General features: G+C 52.4%; 1 protein-coding gene across 1 annotated transcript; it reads right to left on the reverse strand.

Moving 5' to 3' along the window:
• Positions 1-2,394: 2,394 nt before the first annotated feature.
• LOC124507286 (liprin-alpha-1-like) lies at positions 2,395-22,785 on the reverse strand. The gene is given in 11 exon segments (XM_047073693.1): positions 2,395-2,617; positions 5,755-5,834; positions 7,119-7,181; positions 8,474-8,605; positions 10,588-10,671; positions 12,227-12,361; positions 13,937-14,083; positions 15,603-15,941; positions 16,329-16,493; positions 16,765-16,866; positions 22,618-22,785. Coding segments are annotated over 11 exon segments (1,638 nt in total).
• Positions 22,786-23,353: the final 568 nt, after the last annotated feature.

Raw genomic sequence — 23,353 nt, forward strand, 5'->3', positions numbered from 1 at the left:
GCTGGCTACGGCTGTCAAAAGTGGTTATCCCGAAATCGAAACTCTATGCCTCTGCTTCAGTAATTTCTCTTCCTAGAAACTTCTAGGTCTCACGGAACTAAGTACGCAGCGCAGCGAGCAAGACACAAACGAGAGACAACGGCGAGCTCTGGTGGCCGTCGCAGGTACCGTGGAAACCGGCCGCCACGCTCCAGCCCCCAGTGGCTCCTGTACTTCCCCGCACACGCCAGCCGCTCGTCCTTACCCAGCTGTGGAGAGACGGGCACTCTCCCCCACACCACACACAAACACAGCTAGGTTGCACTACGAAACACTTTCGCTTTCTCCGATGCTTCCTTACATCACTAGGCTGACAGAGGCATGCAAAGAAAAGAAGAGAAATCAGATTTACTGCACACTTGGAAGCTACAATTTCCAAGACCCAATGAGGCAAACATATTTTAAAGAGAACAACAGGACGGATGTAATTGAGAGAAGATTTAGAAACAACCACGACTGGAAGCAGAATTTTGTTCCACCACACATCTGAACGTAATAGGTTATACAATATTTACCAGAGACACTACCAATTATCACTCAGGGACGTAAAACTCCATTACAACATACACAACTTATTAAAACATGGCATCTTGTAGAACAAAGACTTCTAACAGGTGCCTATTCTAAACTTTCCTGTAACAGTTCTCCTTGTTGAAAACCAAGTTACACTTTTACAGTATCACCCTAGGGGATGCCGAAGTTCCCGCAACACCTTGTATAACACCAAACAAACCCACTCTGTTAATGCCCTGCTGGACGTGAATGTGAAATCCTGACCTAGAATTTGATTGACAACCTCTCACGAATCACTGTGCTGGTTACAGGAGGGTGCCCTGGGCAGGTACGTGATAAAAACGGGCTTAGGGGCAGGTGACAGCTTCATGTTGTAGGAGTCCTGAGTTTCAGTGTAGAAGGCAGTACTTGTGCTCAGTAAGCCCATGAGATTTGGAGTCCTGAACACGAGTGTCAGCACCACAAAGCGTGCTGTCTGTATCGAGCTTCCGTTCATCTATGCTCAGTGCCTTATCTCTTTTGAAGAAGCACTTCGTTTACAAACTATTATCTAGATCATACCCGTATCCACCTGTACTATACAGTGATACGCTAACGACAATTTATGACTATTGGGGCAAAACCCCACTGTCTAATGACAAATGAAGATACATGAGAAACAACACGAGCCAGCCACGAGTGACCACAGACGCTCCAGGGCAAAACAGCAAAATGACAAAACACAAACCACAGAACTTTTACCCTGTGTCTCTTTCCAGCTAGCACTGCGTCTCTGCTCCCAACCAGAGTTCAAGTCCTCCAGAAAGCTGCCCCTACTGTGTCTACACAGACTCTGGAACTCGGGCGAGTGGGCTTTAGCACAAGGGCTCCTGGACCAGACCACTGTGGTCCTCGGCCTCCACCTTGCCTGGCCCCACCCAGCATGACCAGGCCACCGGTCTCCCTTTCCCTGAGCACCTGGCTCACTGAGCTCCTTCCACCTTGTGACCGCTTGGTCTCTGCCAGTTCTGTCTCTCTCTCTCCACTGCCACACTGGGAATTGCCCAGAGAGCCACCCTTGGACTCTGGGGCTATCCACAGGTGCCCATCGAGGGACTTGTCAATCATCTGTCAAACAGAAATAGATAACTAACACACATATCACCTTTTACTTCCCATTCGCTGGTGGTCTCCCCTCACTACACTGTGCACACATAGGGGTGCAGGCCTCGCCTCTGACTTTTTATCTATTTATTGTTTTCTTTGTTTTATTTCAAGTGGGGGAGGAGCAGAGAGAGGGAGAGAGAGAGAATCCCAAGCAGGCTCCAGGCGCGGTCAGCGCAGAGCCCCATGCGGGGCTGCGGGGCTGCGGGGCTGCGGGGCTCCGGGTCTCGATCTCACAAACCCAGAGATCGTGACATGAGCAGAAATCAGCAGTCGGACGCTTGACCGACTGAGCCACCCGGCGCCCCTCATCTGGGTTTTTCAGTCATGCTGCACCCTAGCTCTGGGACGATATCTGCACCAAACTTGTTCCATGACTACAGGTGCTCAAAACTTACACAAATATATAAAAATATACGCGGCTGAAGAGACAAAGGACAAAAGTACTTAAACTCCAAAGGTGAATTCTCTGTTGTTTAAGGATGAATACACGTGTTCATTTAACCTTCATTAGCGTCTCAAACCCTTACTAATTTGCATTGTGCTGTGCTTAACACTAGGTCCTATCTTAATCCACATTGCTACTTTATACAAAGAAAGAACAAAAGCTCTCAAAAGTAAATTCTAAGGCAGCAAAAGAAGAATGGGGGAAGGGGAAAAGAGAAAGCAGCCTATCAGTCCTTTAGTTCCAGAAGAGCCTCACAGACAGAGGAAAAGGCAGGTGACACTGGAGCAGGCAGGTGGGTCCCACGAGAGCCCCCAGAGGATGGAGGTCCTTGCCTTGTAAGGCTCATGTCGCAGACGGGCCACACGGCCTTTCCGGTGGCGCCGCAACACCGTGGTGCTGCTGGTGCTGCTGGCATCCGTGGGGCTGTCCGCCAGACGGAACCTGGAAACTGGGATGCTGCCGACGTGCGTCCGCCTGAAATATGGAGGAAAACAATCAAACACACACACACACACACACACACACACACACACACACACCAAGGTTGTTATCTAAAGAAAAGTGGACTTTGTCAGCCAGGCCAGAACCCGTCAATTGGGAAAATGAGGTCACAGATAAAGGTCTCCAAGGAAGGCATCCTTGCCCCTGGCTCCAGTGCAAGCCCGCTAGCCGGGCCCTGTGCAGACAGGGTCTCCGGGCCCAGCAGGTGCAACGCATCCCCACGGCCCAGACGTCCCCGAGGTGGAGCGGCACCTGCCCCCAGTCAAGCTGTCGTCCTGCGTGTCTGCACCACCTCCTGCCCAACTGACCGGGAAGCACTCCTATACGCCCCTCTGGCCTTCACCTGCCATCGGCCCACGTGTGCCAAGGCCCTCGCTGTGATGCCAGGTGACCCCAGGTTTTCCTCCACCAGCCACTATCGGGCGCCCCAGGGGCAGTCGCAGCAGGATCCTCGGGAACCACACCTCGCAGCTCCCGTACACAGGAGGTGGCAATGCGCCCGGTGTTTCCAAGGCAAAAGCGTCTCTGGCCTCTGTGCAGTTAGACTAACAGACAAATGTACCCCTTGGCCTCAGAAGTCTCCAGAAAAGTTCCATGGAGCCCCGAGCCCCTAGGGTGGAGTCACTTAATTAGGCTGTCAGCTGCTCCCCTCAGCAAAGGCTCTGGGCACGAAGCGGTCAGCAGCTGTGAAGGAGCACCCGCCAGCCCACGTGCCCGGCCTCAGCCACGGGTCACCCTCCACACTTGAACCCTGCACGGGAGTCCAGTGGCTCCTTGCTCTCTGGAAAAGAAGAGAGGCTGCCTTCCATTTCACAAATCCTTATGGTCTCGGGAGACAGAACACACCCGTCTGATTCACATCAACTAAAGAGGGGGCCCCTGGCGTCACCCCTTGTGGCCTGGAGACAGAGCCACCATGACAGGGCGTCTCCTCTGTGGTGCTTCAAGCTCTTCCCTGCGGCCTTTCGAGAAACGTCATTGACACGTGCTGCCTCAGGGTACTGATTGTTTCTAAGACAGCCAAGTCGGAACTGCCCGCTGGCCACAACCATCTTCCCCTCCTCTGGTCCCCCCATTCCCAGAACAACTGCTCACCTGAGCTCAGTTGGTCTAGCTTCACCGCTGTGCGGCCACGACACATCGCCAATCGGGGAGAGCCACACACGCCACCCCCGCATGGGACCTGGGAAGGTTCGTGGCTCCTCCAAGGTTCGCGTGTGTCCCCTGACTCGGACACCCTATCTCAGGCTCCCTGGCTCCCGACCCCACCACCCTGCACCCAGTCCTATCCCAGAGCTCTCTCCCATCTGCCCCGCCTGCGTGTGGAAGTTGGTCCGTCACCTTTCTTTTCCTCTGCAACCCAGACCATGTCATCTTGCTAGAGGAGGACACAAACAGAAGACGTGGCTGTGAGGTCGTGCCAGGAGGGCTCAGCTGTCCAGCCTGCCTGCCGCCTTCTCAGTCTCGTCCTCACGGCCCCCGGCCGCTCACGGCGACACAGCTCCCACCAGCCTCTCTTCTGCCACCACACGAGAGAGCACATTGTGAGACGGCTTCAAACAGACCCTGTTCCTCAGCCGGTCTCCTGTCCGGGGTCTTCTGACCACAAGGCCACCTGTGACCGCAGCCAATGCCTCCGCAACCACGGGAGCACTGCGATCCTCTCTATCCTTCTCCTTGGCCAGCTCACCTCAGGCGGGTGACGGGCGTGGACGTCCCTCTTATGGCAACTGCTCCAGGGTGCCACCCTCCAGGGGCCTGCACAGCCCCTTCCCTTGAGAACTCCAACATGCACACGAGTGGCCTGCACCGCATCCACTGTTTGCTCCCTTGGCCTCCTCACACATACCCGTCTTCAAGCCCTGGAATGGTGACACTCAGCACACTGGTGTCTTGCTGGCGAGGATCTCCGTCAGCCAACCAAGAGGCTGCTCTGTGCCCGGATCTTCCTGTGTACTTCTCTCTCCGGACACACATTCGCTGTGCCACCAGGAGTTCCGTGGACAGGGAGGGCCGCTTGTGACTCTACCTGCACTGACTTCTCTCTCCTACAAGCAGGCTCAACAAGGACAGCCACAGCACACCCTCGACTCTCCCGAGAGCCCCCGTCGGCAGCCGCACAGACCCCAGTGAGGCCTGAGTGGGCCTGCCTTTGGAGCAGGAGCCTGCTTCCTGCACCGAAGGGGGCCCAGTCAGCAACTCGAGGCACTGTCACACCAGAATGACTCTCACATGGTACCCGTTTCCTACAAAGAAGCTAGGAAACCTTTTCATACCTTGCTGACAATTACTGTCTGCCGGATGCAGCTCACAAGCCGGCTGACCCACTCCCTCAGGCGACTCACCAACGTCCCAACAGAGTTACAGCGATTACATGTCATTCTCCAGTCTTTTCAAAAATATAAGAAACTGCGAGCACTGCGCTAACCCCACCAATGTCAAGGTGACCTTCACCACCATGGCCACGTGCCCACTCCCATGGTGACCCCACTGGCGTTGCGGAAGGGACCATAGCTTCCAGGGATGCTGGGCCGAACCTGGCACGCTGGACCCCTCCTAGCCCCACACCATCACCGCCACACTCGGTGGAGGGAGGCCGCAAATAAACCCACCCAAACACTAACAGAACTTTCCCTAACTTCCACTCCTCCTCCCATGGCTGCGAGCTCTGTCATGCCTCCCGGTCTCCTGAGATTCCAAACCTAACCTCTGGAATCAGGTTTTACTTCTCCCTCTTGCCAACTACTAAGCTACCGGCTCCCCGAGCTACATCCAGTCACCCTGCCCATTCGGCCAAAGGATTCCTCTGGAAGATACACAGCAGGTGCTAACATATGTGTTTGTGAGGTGGTTCATGTTAGGTACGGTGAAGGGCAGTGTCGCCCCCAGCCCCACCCCATCTTCAGTTAGGTGGTACCTGGAAAATGGATCGCGTCAGACTACAACACACTCAGGGTTATAGTGTGTCACTGTGATTCGGTTCGGGTCATACCATAGCACACCCACAGTTCTACTTTGGAACCATGAGCTGGTTCAGGTCATACTGGTGACAGAGGGAAGCCGCCCCCAGCCGCATCTCAAACAGATCTGTGAACCGGGAAGTGTCATACCCATGGTGAAGCGAAGAGCCTCTTAATCTTGCCCGCTTCAATACGGCCCTCAGTGCTTCCATTTTCTGTAGAAGCCGATCCTGCAAAGCAGCAAATGACAACGACACTCACTGCAAGCAAGGTTAACTAGTCTTTGCATCAACACAGAGCACAAACTGGTAGTGGCCAGAGGAGAGGCGAGTAGGGGCAGTGGGCAAAAGAGATGATGGTGATTATCAGGCATCAGCATCCAGATATCAAATAAAGGCGTCTCGGGGATGAAAAGCACAGTACAGGGAATACGGTCCGTGATACCCTAAGGACTCTGTATGGTGGTGACACACGGTGACCACAGTGATGGTGACGAGCACAGACTCACGTGTGCAATTGTTGAAACGGTATGCTGTCTACTTGAAACTGATACAACACTGTAGGTTCATTAGAATTCAAGAAAAAATGGAAAACACTTCTTGCATCAAGTGTGCTGAAATGCTGACCATCATAACCACGCTGGGTAAATTCAGCAGTTACAAACCCCAAGACCATTCTCTCCAAGAGTCCTCCAGTAAACACCCGGATCACCAAGTGAAGGTCCTAAACCCTACTGAACAGTTAGGTCTCAGGCATAGCAAGGTTACAGAGGAGAAACACCGAGCCACTAGGACTTCTTCCTAATTAAGTAGAGAGGAGCAGGACTTTCTGGGCGGTGGGGGAATAGCCCTTCTGTGCCATAGGCACGTGCTCCGTCGTGGACCCTCTGCAGCCCAGCCTCACGTCTGCACACGCAGCGCCAGGGAGCAAAACCGACGAGGAGCTTCGGTCACACAACTACCCCCTAGGCAGTGCCGTCCCAGGCCGGAGACACCGCCGCACGTGGCTAACTGACCGCCCAAAATGGGGCTGGTCCTGACCACAGGGGATGGAACTGTGAGACACCCCGTGGGTTGCAAGGACTGAATGTGGAAAAACATTGTAGAGTAGCTCCTTTATGTCTACGCTATTTACATGATACAGTAACATGTTGCCTGCATCGGGCTACATGAAAACTAACATCACCCGTCTGTTTGACCATTTCAAATGCAGCCGCGAGAACCCTTGGGATGACACCCGTGTCACCTGTTACCTTCCTGCTGGGTAACACTGCACTCAAAGAAAGATTTGCGTGAACATTTTAGCTTTCGAGCGAACCCGCGAAGGGACTCAGAAATCTGAACCCCATAGGCTGCTCGGCTCCAACTCCGCCACATGCGTGCCATTCAGACTTGCGAGCGTGGGGCCGCTCGAAAGCACATTGGTGGCTCGCCTTGGAGGAAGTGTGAGCCCCAGAGGTCACCTGCTCCTTTCCAGTCTCAACCCATCACTGAATGATTGAGAGATGGAAATACCTTCTCACGTTGCGTTTCTTGTAACTGTTTTTTTAGATTGCCAACTTCTCCTAACAGAGACTTCTGAGAAAGGGACTGACAGTCCTTTAGTGTTGATTCTTTCAAACGTTCCACATGCTAGAGCATGCCGAAATTTCTCTTTACAATAACGCAGCACCACACACCAGGCATGGAGCGGATGGCCATACCAACGAACCGGGTCACATGACCACAGAGTGAAATGCTGTCTGTGAAACTGCAGTAACAGCCTTTACTCATACTTTGTCCATGTACAATTTCTTCACGGATCACTGTCTGACTGTAAGTATGACAAGTTCCTAAGTTTACTTGCAGCAGGTACACTGGTTTGTACTAGCTTTTAGGGTCTGTGATGCCTCAGTCACTTGGGAAACCTGACCTAAGTTTCGTACATATACTTCCAATCTCACATACAACTATTCTACCGAAAGGCTGGCCCCAGTGATCAAGGTAGAACCTCACGTGGGGTGTAATAACACCTCATAATGGGTTTTACCCAAAACAAGTGTGTCGTGTAATTAGCATTGCTCACTGGTGTCTCCAAGTGCCAATCTTAGGGAAGATTCTGGGCTCATCTACAGGGACACAGGTGTAACCAGAACCGGTAGTATCAGGTCCACATCCAACTGTCACCACCAGAGCTTCTCTCACAGAGATCCTATGATACTGCTTCCCTCCCATTAACACCTCAAGTGTATCCGTTATGATGGTGTAAGAGTCCAGGCTTAGACTCTTTCCAACCCAGATGAAAAGAGGGATGCAGGAGATGGAACAGGACATACTCTGTTTTTAGCTGGTTAAATGCTTGACAGAACTGCGCACTCCTACCGGTCCATCTGGACAAAAGAGGTAGAAATTAGCTCCCCAGACAAGAACGAGGCTGAAGGTTCCAGCACAGGGGCGGCAAACGAGGGCCTGCCGACCGCATCCAGCCACCGCCGGGTCCTATCCACAAAGGGTTATGGGCACACGGCCCCTCCCCTTAGTTATATACTGCCTATGGCTGTTTCTGTGCCCATCTTGGATTAGCAGGAAGCTAGCTTACTCCTTACGTCTCAGTTAGTGAAAACCTCAAATACTCTCGGGCCCTCCCCAGACCATACTCCTCTTCTAGACAGTGAGACACACCTTCCCGCACACATACGTCGGGCAGGGACAGGACACTGGGAACTTAACGTAGGCAGTGGGTAACAGCCTGCAGTTTTTCCGCGTGAAAGAATCATTTCTACTTTCTCCACTGGCTGTTGGCCTCTGCTCCACGCTGCTCCTCAGGATCACAACGTGAGCGTCTCCTGTGTGAGGACGGGGGCACTCAGCCGCTGTCTCTCATGTCCTACCTTATCTTCCGCAGCAGCCATTCTCTCTTTTAGATGACGCTGAAGACGCTCGTCAGATTCAGAAAGGAGCTTGTCAATAGTGTTAGACAGATGTTGATTACTCTCTTCCTTCAGTTTTTCTCTCTGCCTTACCTGAAAGAGAAGACGCAGGCTTCAAGCCAAAGTGCGAACACCGGCTCAGGCGTGCGAATGACCAGCGGTGTGACCCACACGCACGCCATCCTCGGCTGCCCCTTCCCACGGCACTCTTTGGCGTGCTTGTGCGTCACTGCCAGCACCGACCTAGCGGGGCACAGAAACGCAGGAACCTGCTTCCCAGGGGTCATCACTGAGCAGGTCCCTTTGTTTCTGGGAAACAAAACACGCATGGGCCCTCACGAATGTCCTCATTATTAGCTCTCAGATGGGCTCAGGAGGCAGATGTACATGCAGGAAAGATCGTATTCTTAAGGGGATCAGCTGATCTACACACGGGAGGAGGCATATTCCGGGGCGGAAACAGAAGCTCGGATCTGGCCTCAGGGGGAAAGAAATGAATCCGTTGACAAAACCGAAAGATAAAAAAAAATCCCCTTTGGGAAAGATTCAGTGGTGAGAAAGACTTTCACCTGTTTTTCGTGAAATTCACACATCTCCTGAACGTTTTGTAATGGAAACTTGTATTACAAATTCATACCTCATTACCTCAAGTAATTTCGGAACGTAACCCCAAAGTTCACGGGTCTGTGTTTTATCAAACTCTCATCAATCGTATGGTTTACAAACTTGTTTCTACCGCATATCCTGAATTAACCCAAAACAGAAGCGGCGAGGACAGGCCGGCAGGATTCAGGGGCTCCTGCCGGGCGGAGGGCCGTGGGGTATGGAGTACACATGTGCCCTGCAGTCGGGGGGCCCAGGGAGGAGGAAGAGCCCACAGGACACACCCGCAGGCTAGGCAATGGACAGTCCCTCCAGGCTCAGGCTTCCTCATCTCTAAGCCACACCTGCTGGCACCTCTTTCCTTGGGAGCAGGCAACAGAAAGCACGACCACCACACCTCACACGCGGCAACGGCCATCACTTGGAAAAGACCCTGGCCACCCCACAAGAAGGGATCAGCACCCAAGTATTTTTCAAGCAAAGCAGCTTAAAAGTGTCCTTGGAATTGTCTCAGTTATAATAGAATCCTTATCAACACCTGTCCCTCCAAACTACCATACAGTCCTAAAGGCAATGAAGTGCTTCTCTAAGTAGGTGAGGTCGAATTCTCGGCCCAAGAGGCTAGCGTCTGGTTGTGCTCGCTTGTGTGCATGTGTCATGGCGGGCTGGGGTCGGCCAACACGAGCCGTCACGCTGGCATCAGAAGCTTCACTCCGCGGAAACTCATGTTTTATTCTCTGACCCTGAGGGCCAAGCACACGAGTTTCTGCTGTAAGTTAAGGGTGAGTGTTTTGAGTTTTCTGGTGAAAACAAAACCCGATGGCCTTGGATGGACGTCCCAAGTTGGGGAGGCTGCTGCCTGGTCTGTCTCCTGGGTGTTTCATGTTGACGTCCGACCAGCTCCCGCAGGGAAAAATCTCAGGGGATTCAGGGGACACGGGCCTCCCTTTCGTCAAGGCTCGATTACGCTATTCCTCTTCTTAGGAACATCTACTCGACCTGTGCCTTTACATCTCAAGTAGAAATTCAGGATGTGGGGACCAATGTCAGGCCCGTGACCTGATTTCAGGACCTCAGTATCATGTCCTAAGGAAGGAGACCCCTCCTCTAGGCTGCCCTACCCCAGGCCAGTACCTCTGCTTTGGTCAAGGGACACCCACGAGGTCCCGCGTCAACCGTGAGTAGCTGCTAATGAGCTGGTGGGCACGGTGGGCTGTGCGGGTGCCTCCACCCCTAAGCGGCACTGCCTACGAGGCCCCAGCGCCCAGAGAACATTGTCCACAGGCTAGGAGTGTTCGCTAGCGTCCAACTCGCACAAGAGTGCACTGTACCCCTGATGGGATCGAGAAGGGGCCTGGCGTCCACGTGGGGAGAAGTGGGAAACAAGGGACCACTCCCTACCCCCACACCCCCAGCCTGCGCCTCATCCTCAACCACTGCCAGGTGCGCGGCTGCTCCGCCCGGACACGTACCCGCTGCAGTTCTTGGTTCTTTTCCTCCAGCTGGGCCTCCATCTGGCGCAGCCTTTCCTCTAGGTTGCCACGCCTCTGCTCGGCCTGTGGGCGACAGCGGGGTCAGAAGAGCTGGCTGCCCCACACCACACGCCGTGCCTACGCACGACAGGCTGTGAGCGGCCTTCCGCCTGCTCACAGTCCCTACCGGCCTCACGCGTGCCAGTGGGAAGCAGTGGGCTTCCATGCTGGTGACCGGGGGTAGGGAACGGTCTCGTCCCCACCCCGGGCCCCGGATCCTTGGACGGTGCCTCGTCCCCCGGCAGACACCCCTGGCCACTCAGCACGGACAGGAGGAAGCAGCAAACGGAAAGAGCAAACAGGCGTGCTGCCTTCCTAAGCTGGGAGGTCACTTCCAACAATTTAGCTTCCTCAGCAGCACAGTGTCCAAAGACAAAGGGTCGGGCTGCATGGCTGACCAGGGACAGGAGACAGGACAGGCGAGAAAAGAAACGGAGACTTGACATGCAGATCACAAAGGAGGAGAGGCTCTGTTGGAGCCTGGGCCTGTGGGCGCCCAATGCCGCCTGCCCGACTTGATGGCAGCCTTGAGGGTCAGCATCCCGTGACGAACCCACCCCCCTTCCCACTGGGACCCTCACTGCACTGGAACCGGTGACACAGAAGCACCGACAGTCTCCCTGCTACAGGTTCCCTCAGCCCCGGTTCCGGAAGGATGGACTGGCTGCCCAGTCATGTGCTCCTTCGTCCTGTGTGCATCATTCGATCCCAGCACCGACCACATCATGTCTGGAAACTACCTCTTCAACTGCTGCCTTCCTCTGTGGGTGGTGAGGGCTGTGAGAGCTGGGAGGGCAGGGACTGTGTCTGGCACGTTCCTCGACTCTATTTGTGGAACCTCCGAGTGAATTCCTTAAAGATTTATTTCTTACAGGGGTGTCTGGGTGGCTCAGTCAGTCGGGTTCTGACTCTTGGCTTCAGCTCAGGTCATGAGCTCAAGGTTTGGGCATTCGAGCCCTGTGTCAGGCTCTGTGCTGATAGCATGGAGCCTACTTGGCATTCTATCTCCTTCTTTCTGCCCCTCCCCTGCTCATGTATGTGCCCAGGCTCGCCCTCTCTGTCTGTCTCAAATAAATGAACATTTAAGAATTTTTTAAATAAAAACGATTGTGTTTAAAAGAGGATAGGATTTTCTCATTTCTCGGAAAAATTCTATGCTTTTTTGGTTTTTTTTTCCTTCGGTAAGCTCTACACCCAACAAGGAGCTCAGACTCATGACCCTGAGATCAAGAGTCCCAAGCTCCACTGACTGTGCCGGCCAGGCACCCCTGTCCTTCTCGTACCCAAGGCTACTATCTTGAGCTTTGAGTCGCTGACTTAACTCTGAAAAGCAGTGAGTCTTAGATGCAGCCAACGGCAAACAGCACACGTCGGACAAAACCGGAGGGAACAAAACTGGGGATGATGCCTGCCGTTTGGAAAGCATTCCAATCTCAGACAAAGTAGCACCGAAAACAGATCTCAGCTGGTTCGCGGACTTTGGCACGCCGACGTTACCGGTGAGAAAGGAGATACAAGAACGGACCGCCTTGAAAATGACATTCCCACCATGGGACCCAGAAGGAAACGGGGGCCCCACCTTGCAGAGGGTGGCCACCCTCTGGGCCGGCTCGGCTTCCACCTCGGGCAGCGACTTGGCCTTCCTCGGGGTCTGCTGCAGCTTCCGCTCCGCCACCTCCAGGCGCTCTTGCAACTGGCGGTTTTGATCCGCAGTCTAGGAAATGAAGGCAAAGCATCAAAGTGTAGCAAGTCTTCTCTCCGTTTCCATTTTTAATAAAGTGAAACAAAATCTAAATGCAGAGATCTACTGTTAGTTCTGACTGAAGCCAACAGTTTGGCAGGTGCTTCAGAGTAAACCTTTCCTTTCTGCAAGGAGTCACCCACTGCCTTGGTCCTCCTTTCACTACGCAAAACATGTCTTGCCAAACTCTTTGCTCTTCTTCAGGATCTTCAAAGAAGTCTTTCCAAAGACAATGTTCCCACACGTTAAAGAAAACCTATCTTCTGGAGGAGCTTGCTCGCTCTTCCTGACCAGTTAAGGAGAGAAGGGTTCGGTCCTAACCCTTCGCAAACATATTTATACTGTGGTCCGAGGGCTCGCTACATAGGACACTCGGAGGTGGGCACATCAGCCAGCACAGAGCTTCTGAGAGCATGCCTGATGCCAGTTATTCTTTTTGGAAGTGTACCATGATTCAACAAAAACACTCTCCCTCTTGACCAAAAACGTGGAAAACATCAACGTGGAAAACTTAGACACGAGATTTTTTTGTTAAAGGACTTTTAGGGAAGCCGAGGTGGCTCAGTCGGTTAAGCGTCCACCTTCGGCTCAGGTCATGATCTCATAGCTCATGGGGTCAACCCCGCCTCGTGCTCTGTGCTGACAGCTCAGAGCCTGGAGCCTGCTTTGGATTCTGTGTCTCCCTCTTTCCCTCTCTTGCCCTCCACTGCTCATGCTTGCGCTCTCTCTCTCTCTCTCTCACTCTGGCTCCCTTTCTCAAAAATAAAGAAGCATTAAAAATATATAAAGTCATTTTAAAAATCATGTACAAGGTGAGGTTTTTGCAAGGTTAACGTTTGTTCCCACAGACTCCTTCCATCTTCTGTGTGCATATAGCTCTGTGTGTATATACAGACTGCGTGTCATGCTTTAAAACCCTCAAAAATAAATCACATGCTGTACACATAGTATTTCACGATCTGCCCTTTACACTCGTGATTTGGAACATGTTACGTGCTCTCAAACAGCATTCCTCCATGTCATTTTAATGGCTTCCTAGTATTTCACTTTGATTATGATTTTGGGTCGACTGACACATTTGACAAACACACCAGGCAAACTCACTCTGTTTCCAAGAAGCTGGATGTGGTTTTCCTGTTCAATGCCGGATGACCTGAGACAACCAAGGAAGAGACGTGCTGCTTCCCAATACACAGGGTCTCACATCCTCACGCCAGACTACGCTTCTGCACCTGCCATTCCCCCCGATCTCAGGTACTAACCAAAATGGCCAGCTGCCTACACATTGCCAGCCACTCCCTGCTCCTTTGGAAACAGGGCTAACAGGCAACAGAGTAACGTGCATGGAAGACAAGACAAAGAAGGAATCAAGGACGGGAGCCCCATAACATGCTTCCATAAAATTCCAAAGAATTAAACCCTGGACGTTGAAGTAACCCCGCCGGTCAACACAAGATTCTAAGATCCTAAAACCTTGACATTGACACTTGGTCCTTAACTTGACTTGTAATTAATAAAAGTGGAATGAAGTTCAACGAAACTAATGACCTGTCGATGCAGAGAGTCCTTCTTTGCGACCTCGTTTTCAAGTTTATCCTTGAGGTCGTGCAGAGAGGTGGCTTCGTGCTGTGCCCTGAGGCAGCGCTTCTCAAGGGTAGTGATCCTGTCTTGCATGTCTTCCTTCTGGGCCATGGCCTACAGCAGGTATTTCAGAGGGAAAACAGGGAAAGAATCAGCGTACGACACATTAACACACTCAGGACACAAAAACCGGGCGAAATCCTCATTTTCCAAACAAACAGAAAAGTAGCATCCTCGGGGCACCTGGGTGGCTCAGCCGGTGTCGCTCTGTGAGTTGGCGCCCCACGTCAGGCTCTGTGCCAACAGTGCGGAGGCTGCTCGGGATTCTGACCAGTTACCCAGGCTTATTCTTTCCCATGTGTTCAAAGACAAACGGATAATAAAGTCTCCCGGAAGTCACAACCTCGGTTGCCTCCGGACACCGTTGAGCTTTCCACAGAACGGCGACTTGCCTCTGGAGGCACACACCATGAGACAACCATCCTTTTCCCGGGGAAAAGGCGGATGAAATCTCATCCAATTAGCACAAAGTTGAAGCAGCAGTGTTAACAAGTGGAAGCCAAACTCCACCTTTCATATAACTGGAAGCCATCTTCTATAGCCTAACCCTGTAACAACATTGTATCCCATGGTATCTGACACTGCACATGGAACCAGAACGTCCTGCCCTGTGTTTCTTGTCCAACACCTGAAAGATTCCTCTTCCAGCCCTCCGTGTTTACTAAGCAATTTCTGTCAGCAGTCTCAAGAGTGAAAGTGATGAGTCCTAAGAAAGGATTTTCTAAATTCTCTGCAGATTCAACTCTGCTGAGGGGTCTCTCCCCACCTCTGCCAAACAACAACTTTACTGAACTAGTTATATAATTTCTGCAAATACTTTTGTTTTAAATTCTGACACGACCTCACCCACACTAAGGTACTAAACAGACTGCTATTGCACGTACACCCTCGAGGGTCTGACAGGGTCTTCCCAAGGTGGCATTGCCGGGCTGGGGGTGGGGTGTGCGGGGACTGTCCGCAAAGGGCAGCTCACAGTGACAGGAGGAGGCACAGAGAAACCATCCTACCCTTACTAGTTTCTGTGACAATTATCAGATTCCCATCGACGACCACACGTGCAGAAGCGGCCGCACTCCTCCATGACCTTACACCAGGACCAGCGGGCTGCCCCTCGCTCACTCTGACCGCCACGACCAGGAGCACGGAACCCCTGGGAGGAGGGCAGGGCGGCAGAGGCGGCCGTGAGGGCCCCTCAGCAGAGCCGCCCTCGCACGGTCGTGCCCCCGGAAGCGACCTGGCAGCACCACGCTGGTTCCTACGTGCCGAGTGCGTTCCCAAAACGGACCGAGAGCACGGCATGGGCCAAGCTCAGGTGGCCCACACTCCACACCCGAGGCCACTCTGCCGCCTGCCCGCCAGGCCTCGGCAGGGGAGAGCCCAGGGAGGACAGATTCCACCACGCAGATGGGAAGGCAGCCCACCCAGGCCCCGGAGTCACGTCCCGTTCTGCCGCTACTTCTACCAAACTCCAAACGTTCAAATTCGTGGGAGACGAAGGACACACTGGGCAAGGCCGAACCAAACACCCCACGTTTGGCTTGACGACGGCGTGGCCATTTCAACCGACACTCACTTCACGGACATCTCTTTGTAATATGGTGTTCATTGCTTCAGAAATGATGAGGTCTTTCCTTGAGATGTCTAGGTCCTCCTCCAGCTTGGCCACGAGAGTGCACAGGGTAGCCAGGAGCTCTTTCATCTGGCTCTGCACCTTTGAAACTCAGAAAGGGAAGCAACATGTGAGGGCCCCCACTGCTAGTCTTCATATGTTGTTTTAAAACCAATGGATAAAAAGGAAACCCCCTCCAATCAAATCCTGGGATGATGTCTGGAGCTGAACTCTGCGTGTGGCCCCGAATTCTTCTTCTACGAAACTACACCCCTCCAGTGCCACAGGTAGCTGCTCTCTCACCTGGAAACAAAGGGATTGACTTTGTACACAGAGGTGTTTCATTAGTCCTTACTATACAGTTACCCTAAGATCCCCTTCGCCTCAAATAACATGACAGAATGCTGGTAAGGTTTTTCACGGATGTTCCTGTTCACAAACGTGCTTGTTAACCACTTTCAAATTTACACTGGAGACAAATCTTCCCCGAAATAACCTACGTTATGCAATTTGTACTAGCCAATCGATACACACAACATTTCCACCAACTACTGCTTTTTAACCATACAGACCTGTCTTCTTACAAGAATTCAAGAAGATGAAAAGGAAACTCCAGTCACACAAACACACAAAGTGTGCCTAGAACACACAGCATGTGCACAAATTGAGAACCGCCGTGGCTAGGCACACCGTTTCAGCCTCGGTTTTGTCCTTCTCCAATATGGAGTTGAGGACCTTGAGCACCTCCGCCTCACTGGACACGCCGGCCGGAGTCTTCGCCTGTCGCCGTATGACTGTTTTTTGAAGAGCCCTCTCGTGCCTGGAGACGAGGAACTCCAAATGTTCCAGCAGCAGCTGGCGGGAGAGGCAAAAGGAAAACCGTGTTTCAAGAACACCTTCAATTCCGGGCCTCAAGTTCACCAAATGCAAAACCAAGTCTGAATCCCTTCAATTCAGTTCCCAGGTAGGGAGCCACCCCCTCGAATGTGTTAAAATAGCCTTACTCCTCCTCACGGATCAAACAAGGTTTGAGAACAATAGGTCCCAGCCAACTCCATGGGGACATGTGGACAAGGGGAGTGAATGGTGTCCTGTGTTTAAAGACACTGGCAGTGCGCCTACTGACCCTGGTGTTGTTTCTCTCCGCCTTCAGGTTGGCGATCTCCTCCTCTCTCTGCACGAGCTGCTCCCTGCAGGTGTGGAGCTCTGCAGCGAGAGCTGCACACTCCTGGGGGCGGAGAGGGGACAAAAGTGGAGAGACACAGGGGGTCTTTACCAGAGCACACCAGGCCTCCGTGGCCCTCCAGAGTCCCAGCACCCACCACCACCCTCAAGTAGCATCACACACACCAGTCCCCTCCTCACCACTCACAGGAGTCCCAGGCATTTTCGGAGGGACCGACACTCGAGGGGACAGACATTTTCAGGTGCCTGGCAGGTCTAGGACTCAGGAACTCTGCTGACTCGGGAGCAACAGGCCGAGAAGCCTCCTGCCCATCCCCAGCCTCTGGCCTCGTCTGGCAAGCAGGCTTGTGGAGCGGCAGTGGGGAAAGGCTGACGGTACTCAAAAGCTGCTGTCTCAGCCTGAACCCCTGGCTCAATCAGACTCAACCATACCCGATGGACTTTTCAAAAATGATGGTAGGACTCTTGACGAAAGGGCGAGTTTATGACTTCTTTCCTTAGTCAAGCAGGAAATATTATGGAGGAAGGGTTTCTGAGGAGAGTGATGCCAGGGCCCACCACCCCGCGTGGGGCTTCTCTCCCGCCAATACTGGGCGCCCGCCCGGGACATGGCGTACAGGTGGGCTCCAAGGAGGTGGACGCACACTCTCCAGTCAGTCGAGCGCAGAGCCCGGTGCAGGGCTCAATCCCTGAACCATGACATCATGACCTGAGCTGAAACCAAGAGTCAGACGCTTCACGCCCTGAGACACCCAGGCGCCCCAGAGCTTTTGTCTCTGTAGGACAAACGAGGGGATAAACGTTCACGTAACAACTGACATTCCAAATAAAGAGAGATGTTGATTTCAGCAATTCTAGAAAATCCAAGTACAAACTGGTGACCTACTTCAATTTCTTTCATAAATTAGCCCTTTCCAAATCAACGGGAATGTTACCACAGAACTGACCACGTTCCTTGCAATCTGACTTGACAAGGTGAACCACAGAAGCCTATCTGATCCTTGTTGTAGGACTGTGCAGGCCCATTTCTATGTGGGCATTTTTGTTCCAATAAATACATTGGAAACTTTTCTGGAGATGTGTGACGTTTGGAAAGACTGGCAGATGAGCTGAGCAGCTACGAAGTATCAAAACTAGTAAGTAAAAGGGAGGCCACGAGTGCATGAAATATACGCAGATACTAGGCTATTAGAGCATTTCCTCTCCGAAAACATACACAAAACTAGTGTAACAAGATAAAACGTATCATTTTGCACACAGAAACTGACCGTACCTACATGGTGCCATCTGCAGTCAAGAGAAAGGCAAACAAATGTGGAGACGCAGGATTAAGTCCTACCCGTATAACACGAGCTGTAGCAGACGCTGTCCTCTGGGGGAAGGGTGCACCACCTCCTGTTGCTATTGAGGTCCCCTCAAGTGTTGCACGAATCCACGAATCTGCTACTCAGCTCTTGGGAAGCACTTCCTTTCTCCAGTAAATCAAGCACCACAGGAGAAGTGATTTCTCAGGGTTCCTGCGTCATTTTCACCGTGTTAAGGCCAATACCATGAACCTTAATTACAGCCTGGGACCCGTTTGAAGTGTCCCCAGGGATGCTGGACGTGCTCCCGCGATGCAGAGAAGACTCCTGGCATGACAAGAAAAGGCTGAAAGGCCTGACATGTAATGAGGTCCACAGCTGCAGCTGCCAGCCGGCCAGCGTGAGGACCATGGAGGCACAAAGAAAGGGAAATTCTCGAAGCTCTCGCTGCGGCTACCCCAGCACATGCAAAAACCTGGTGCTATTGGTGAGACATCGTTGTGTCTCGTGTGGAAGATGTGGCATCTCTGTGGATGTAGGACTGCTGTGAGACGGGCACACCTGCAGACTCAACTCAAACTGCAAGACAAGTGAAGACCTGACATCACGACGTAAGGCAGAAGGAAGGGGAAGATCGAAAACTGGCACATTTCAATGCAGGCACAGGATAGCTTGGTGATTTTAGAAAGGGGTTTGGCTTTGAAAATGGTCCAGACGATAGGAGAAGCAGCTTCTACCATGAAGAGGAAGCACACGGTTTCCCAGACGCCCCAGAGAAGATTGCAGAGAAGCAGGAACTACCATCCACCTCATGTCAACCACTCCAACACAAAAAGTGAAAACCCAAGAAAATCAGTTGAGGAGACCATGGCTGCCTGCACAGGTTTTTCATGCAGAAGGAGGTGCCCTGTCGGGGGGAAAATGCCACAAACGACATTTATTCATGAGAAAGACAAGTGAGCAGCAAGATGTTGGGTAGGAAGGGGTGAAGCAGCTACTGACTGAGCGGACACAGGCGGGGGTGTGAGCAGGGTGGCTGGCCCTGTGTAGGAAGCTCACCCCAGGGTCCTGAAGGCAACAAGTCCCAGTGGCCAGTGGTCTGGCTGCACAACCAGAGCCCTTGCCCTGGACCAGTTCCATCCCGGCTCTGTCCCTCAACTCAGGAAGTACGCTGAAAGCAAGGGACTGTCCTCTAAAGTTCTTCTGACATTGGACAATGTCCTGGCCACCCAGAACCCCACGGGTCACCACCAAATGTGTCTTGGCGGCTCACTCGCTCTGGAGCGCAGCGGGTCTAAGTCAGCCTGCGGACCAGGGGCCACGAGGATCTGTGAGGCCCATGACACAGGCACTTTAAAAGAAGGACAGTCAATGCTACCAAAGAGAACCACCACAGAGGGAACATTATGAAAGTCAGGAAGATGCCAAGGGACGTTACAAAAAACTCTGGGAAAACCATCAAGCCCAACACAATCAAGAAATCCCTGCTAAGGATGACTGTCCATACGACGTGCGTGATTTCCAGGACCTATGACACAGCCAATCAGGAAACTCATGAATGAGACTGTGCATATGGCAAAAAGAAAAAAAAGAAAAAGAAAAAGAAAAAGAGTTGGGGGATGCAGGGATTCAAAATGCGTATCCTACAGAAGGTCACGAGCACAGAGAAAAGCCCAGAGGAGGTCACAGAAGAAGACAGCACAGAGAGGAGATCTGGCGAAGCAGACGGAGGGCGAGGAAGGCGGCATGGAAGTGGCATCGCTGGAAAGCACGCTGCCACCAGGAGTGATCCGTCAGAGTCTCGGCTCCTTTCCCACATGGACCCTTCCATGACAAGGCCGCTGGGACGAAAGCCAGCCAGCCGTCTATGGAAACATTGGCCAGGAACAGAAAGGCCCTTCTGGAAAGCTGCACAGACAGTGCCCGCCTCCACCCCCATACCGCCAGGCCCCAAGGCCCAAGACTGCCCCATCTAGCGAGTCCACCCCACCCCATGCAGGTCTGCATATCATCAATTTGTGAGGACCCACCCCCACTTTCCAGACAGCAAATCCTCACCAAGGTGCTCAGTGAACCACTTCACCTGCCATGCACACGTCTGTGCGTGAAAATCGAGGGAGCATGCAGCCAGGCCGCCCGGGGCGCATGTGTGTCACCACCACCTAAGCGTTCATCAGGAGGAACATCGTGTGCGAGACTTGTGTGCACTTGGACTGCCTATCCTCACACGGGCATAAGGGCAGTAAGATCTGACATAAAACGAATAACGTGTCGTTCCGTAACCTGGCTTTCAAACAATGACATTTCCTTCTGGCAGGCCTCTCTCTGTCCCCGCCCAGAGAAAATGCCTCTCAGCCTACTATCACAGGCCGTTTTTGTAATGTCACAATGTGTCCAGACTGTATTAGGAATATGGCTGTAAAACTGCAGGCTAGACAAGCTTTGTAACCATGCATTCACCCGTGTATCTCCTAGGCCATGACGAAGCAATCGTACTGATTACACCAGGCCATCATGAAGCATTCACCCTTCATTGGTAATGCATGAATTGTGACACCCGTAAATACACAGGAATCTTTCCAATTCCTCCCATTTCTGATGCATAGTGCTAATGATACGCGTAACAACAGCGTAGTGTGTCACCTAAGCCGGCACTGATGTGGGTTCTGATAGACAATTCATTCTAGAAACAAACGGAGAATAAACTTAGGGATCAATACAGCGCAGAGCTGTGCACCTATTTCCCTGTGACGTAAAACTGTTTCTCTAGCTTACTTGACTCGAAGAATATAGCATATGACACATACAAGATACAGGTGCTAATGCACTGTTTGTGTTTCTACTAAGGTTTCTGGACGACAGGAGAGTTTGAACAGTTAAGTGTTCTGGGGACGCAAAAGTTATACATGGATTTTCAATTGTGGGCAGGGTGGAACCCCAAACACCAAGTTGTTCTACGGTCACCTCTACTCATCCTTGGGGAAGAACGAAGCAAGCACGACCATTGTGAACAACAGAAAAGAGTCAAATAGAAATAGATTTTCCGTTTTAATTTTTTAATGTCATTATTTCTTAGAGACAGAGACAGAAAGCAGCAGGGGAGGGGCAGCGAGAGAGGGAGACAAGGAATTCAAACTAGACTCCAGGCTCTGGGCTGTCAGCACAGAGCCCGAATCGGGGGTTACCTCTCCAACACAAAGATCATGACCCGAGGTGAAGTCGGTCACTTAACCGACTGAGCCACCCAGGAGCAGAATAGGAGCAGTTTGGAGGGTCCTTGTACACAGGGCAAACATGTTTCCCCAAACCACGTAGTTACCAAGTTGCTCAGCAACACCAAGCACTAAGGGCCAGCAGGCAGGACACAGATTCAGAAAGAAAGGCCGTCTTCTCAGAGAGCGAGGCGTATTGTACACGGATGGGGCAGGACGCCAGCATCTCTGCACAGCAGGAGGCGCCCCCCGCCCCACAGCCAAGCAGCTGCGAGGTGAGTGGGGCCGGCGCAGGGAAGACCGCAGGACTCGGCCCCTCCCCGAGTCCACCCGAGTGATGACAGGGTACAGATCTCCAGAGACCTCACAGATGGCCTCTGAGACAGGCAAGCTCCACGCCACAGGACCCACGGACCAGCAGGGAGAGGGAAGAGCAGGAAAGAGGCAAAGCCATCTCCCTGGCTTCTGACCACCGGACCAGGGAGCAAACTGCTCTGTTTCCAGGAGGAGGCACAGGTGTGGGGAGGAGGGTAGTGGCCCGTGTGGAACTCAAAGAGCCCACAGTCCGCCCAGATGGAGGTTAACTACGAGGTGCTTGGAAAGGCATCTGGGAGACAGAGTGGGGTGCATGAAGGAGAACACAGGGCAGCCGAACCTCCCAAGGAAAACCGCCTCCCCGAGTCTGACCCACGCCGACCCATGGGACAAAACGGCCATCCTGCAGCCGCACTGTGCACACGTTCCCCCTATTCCACCGAACCACACACTCCCATGCCCTTCTATTGCTCTCCGTAAAACCGCATACGTCTCTGGGCAAGGTAACTGCAGCACATAGTGTTCAGCACCTAGTACCGTGCCTGCCATGCACTCCAGAACAGGTGAATACTTTAGCGTACGCCTTGTACCCACACACGTAAATATTACACACGCTGCTTTTAAACGTTACGTACTTCTGTATAGGATATAAAGACGCACACTGTCCTGTGCTTTATGTGATAGGTGACGTGAGGGGCTTGTACCTGTTGCCTAAAGCACGAATCTTAGAGCTCAACCCACACATTACAAGGAGCCACTCTACCCAATGACGTCTACACTGCATCCATTCTTGTCTCTTCCCCCAACCCACTATCCACACAGAACCAGCACCAGCTTTTAAAAAATTCAACAACATCATGCCAGTCCTTCCCCCTGAGGACAAAACGACCCCAGGCCCTTATCTGAAAACCCAACTCCTTACGGGGCAGGTTCTGTCCCAACACCAGCTGCCTGGTGCCTCACCTGGCTCCGCTTCCCCTTCCATCGCTCAAAACAAAGCCAAGCTCCTCCTTGACCCCGGCTCTTGGCCTCGGAGTCGGGCTGCTGGGAGAGTGCTCGGTCGGCCTCAGCTCCCGAGCGACCTCTCCGGAAAAGGCCTTTCCGGAACCACAGTGCGCAAGGGAGCGACATTTCCTCCTAACCCCTTCACTCGTTCAGATACACTCTTCTCAGATGTGCCTCCACCACCGTCTCCGAGGAGCACAGCAGCCAGAGCCTGGCGACCACAATGGTGCAGCATCACAAAAGGGCTCAGCAAGGGTGGGTGGTTGTGTCTCTGCAGATGATTCGGGTGCACCAACACAGAAGCCCTTTTTGTGGGGGCTACACTGTACACATACGGACATCCTAAGGACTCTAAACCCGTATCTTTCTAGAATAACACTGAATGTAAATGGACCAAATGTGCCAACCAAAAGACATAGGGTATCAGAATGGTTAAAAAAATACAAGACCCATCTATTTGCTGTCTACAAGAGACTCATTTTAGCCCTGAGGACACCTTTAGATTGAGAGTGAGGGGATGGAGACCTATTTATCATGCTACTGGAAGCCAAAAGAAAGCTGGAGTAGCCATACTTATATCAGACAAACTAGACTTTCAATCAAAGGCTGTAACAAGAGATGAAGAAGGGCATTTGATAATAATTACAGGGCCTATCCATCAGGAAGAGCTAATAATTATAAATGTCTATGCGCC

This window comes from Lynx rufus, unplaced genomic scaffold, assembly GCF_022079265.1.
Source record: "Lynx rufus isolate CCGP_SWC_20201006 ecotype Redwood Valley unplaced genomic scaffold, mLynRuf1.p SCAF_11, whole genome shotgun sequence".
NCBI classification, from domain to species: domain Eukaryota; kingdom Metazoa; phylum Chordata; class Mammalia; order Carnivora; family Felidae; genus Lynx; species Lynx rufus.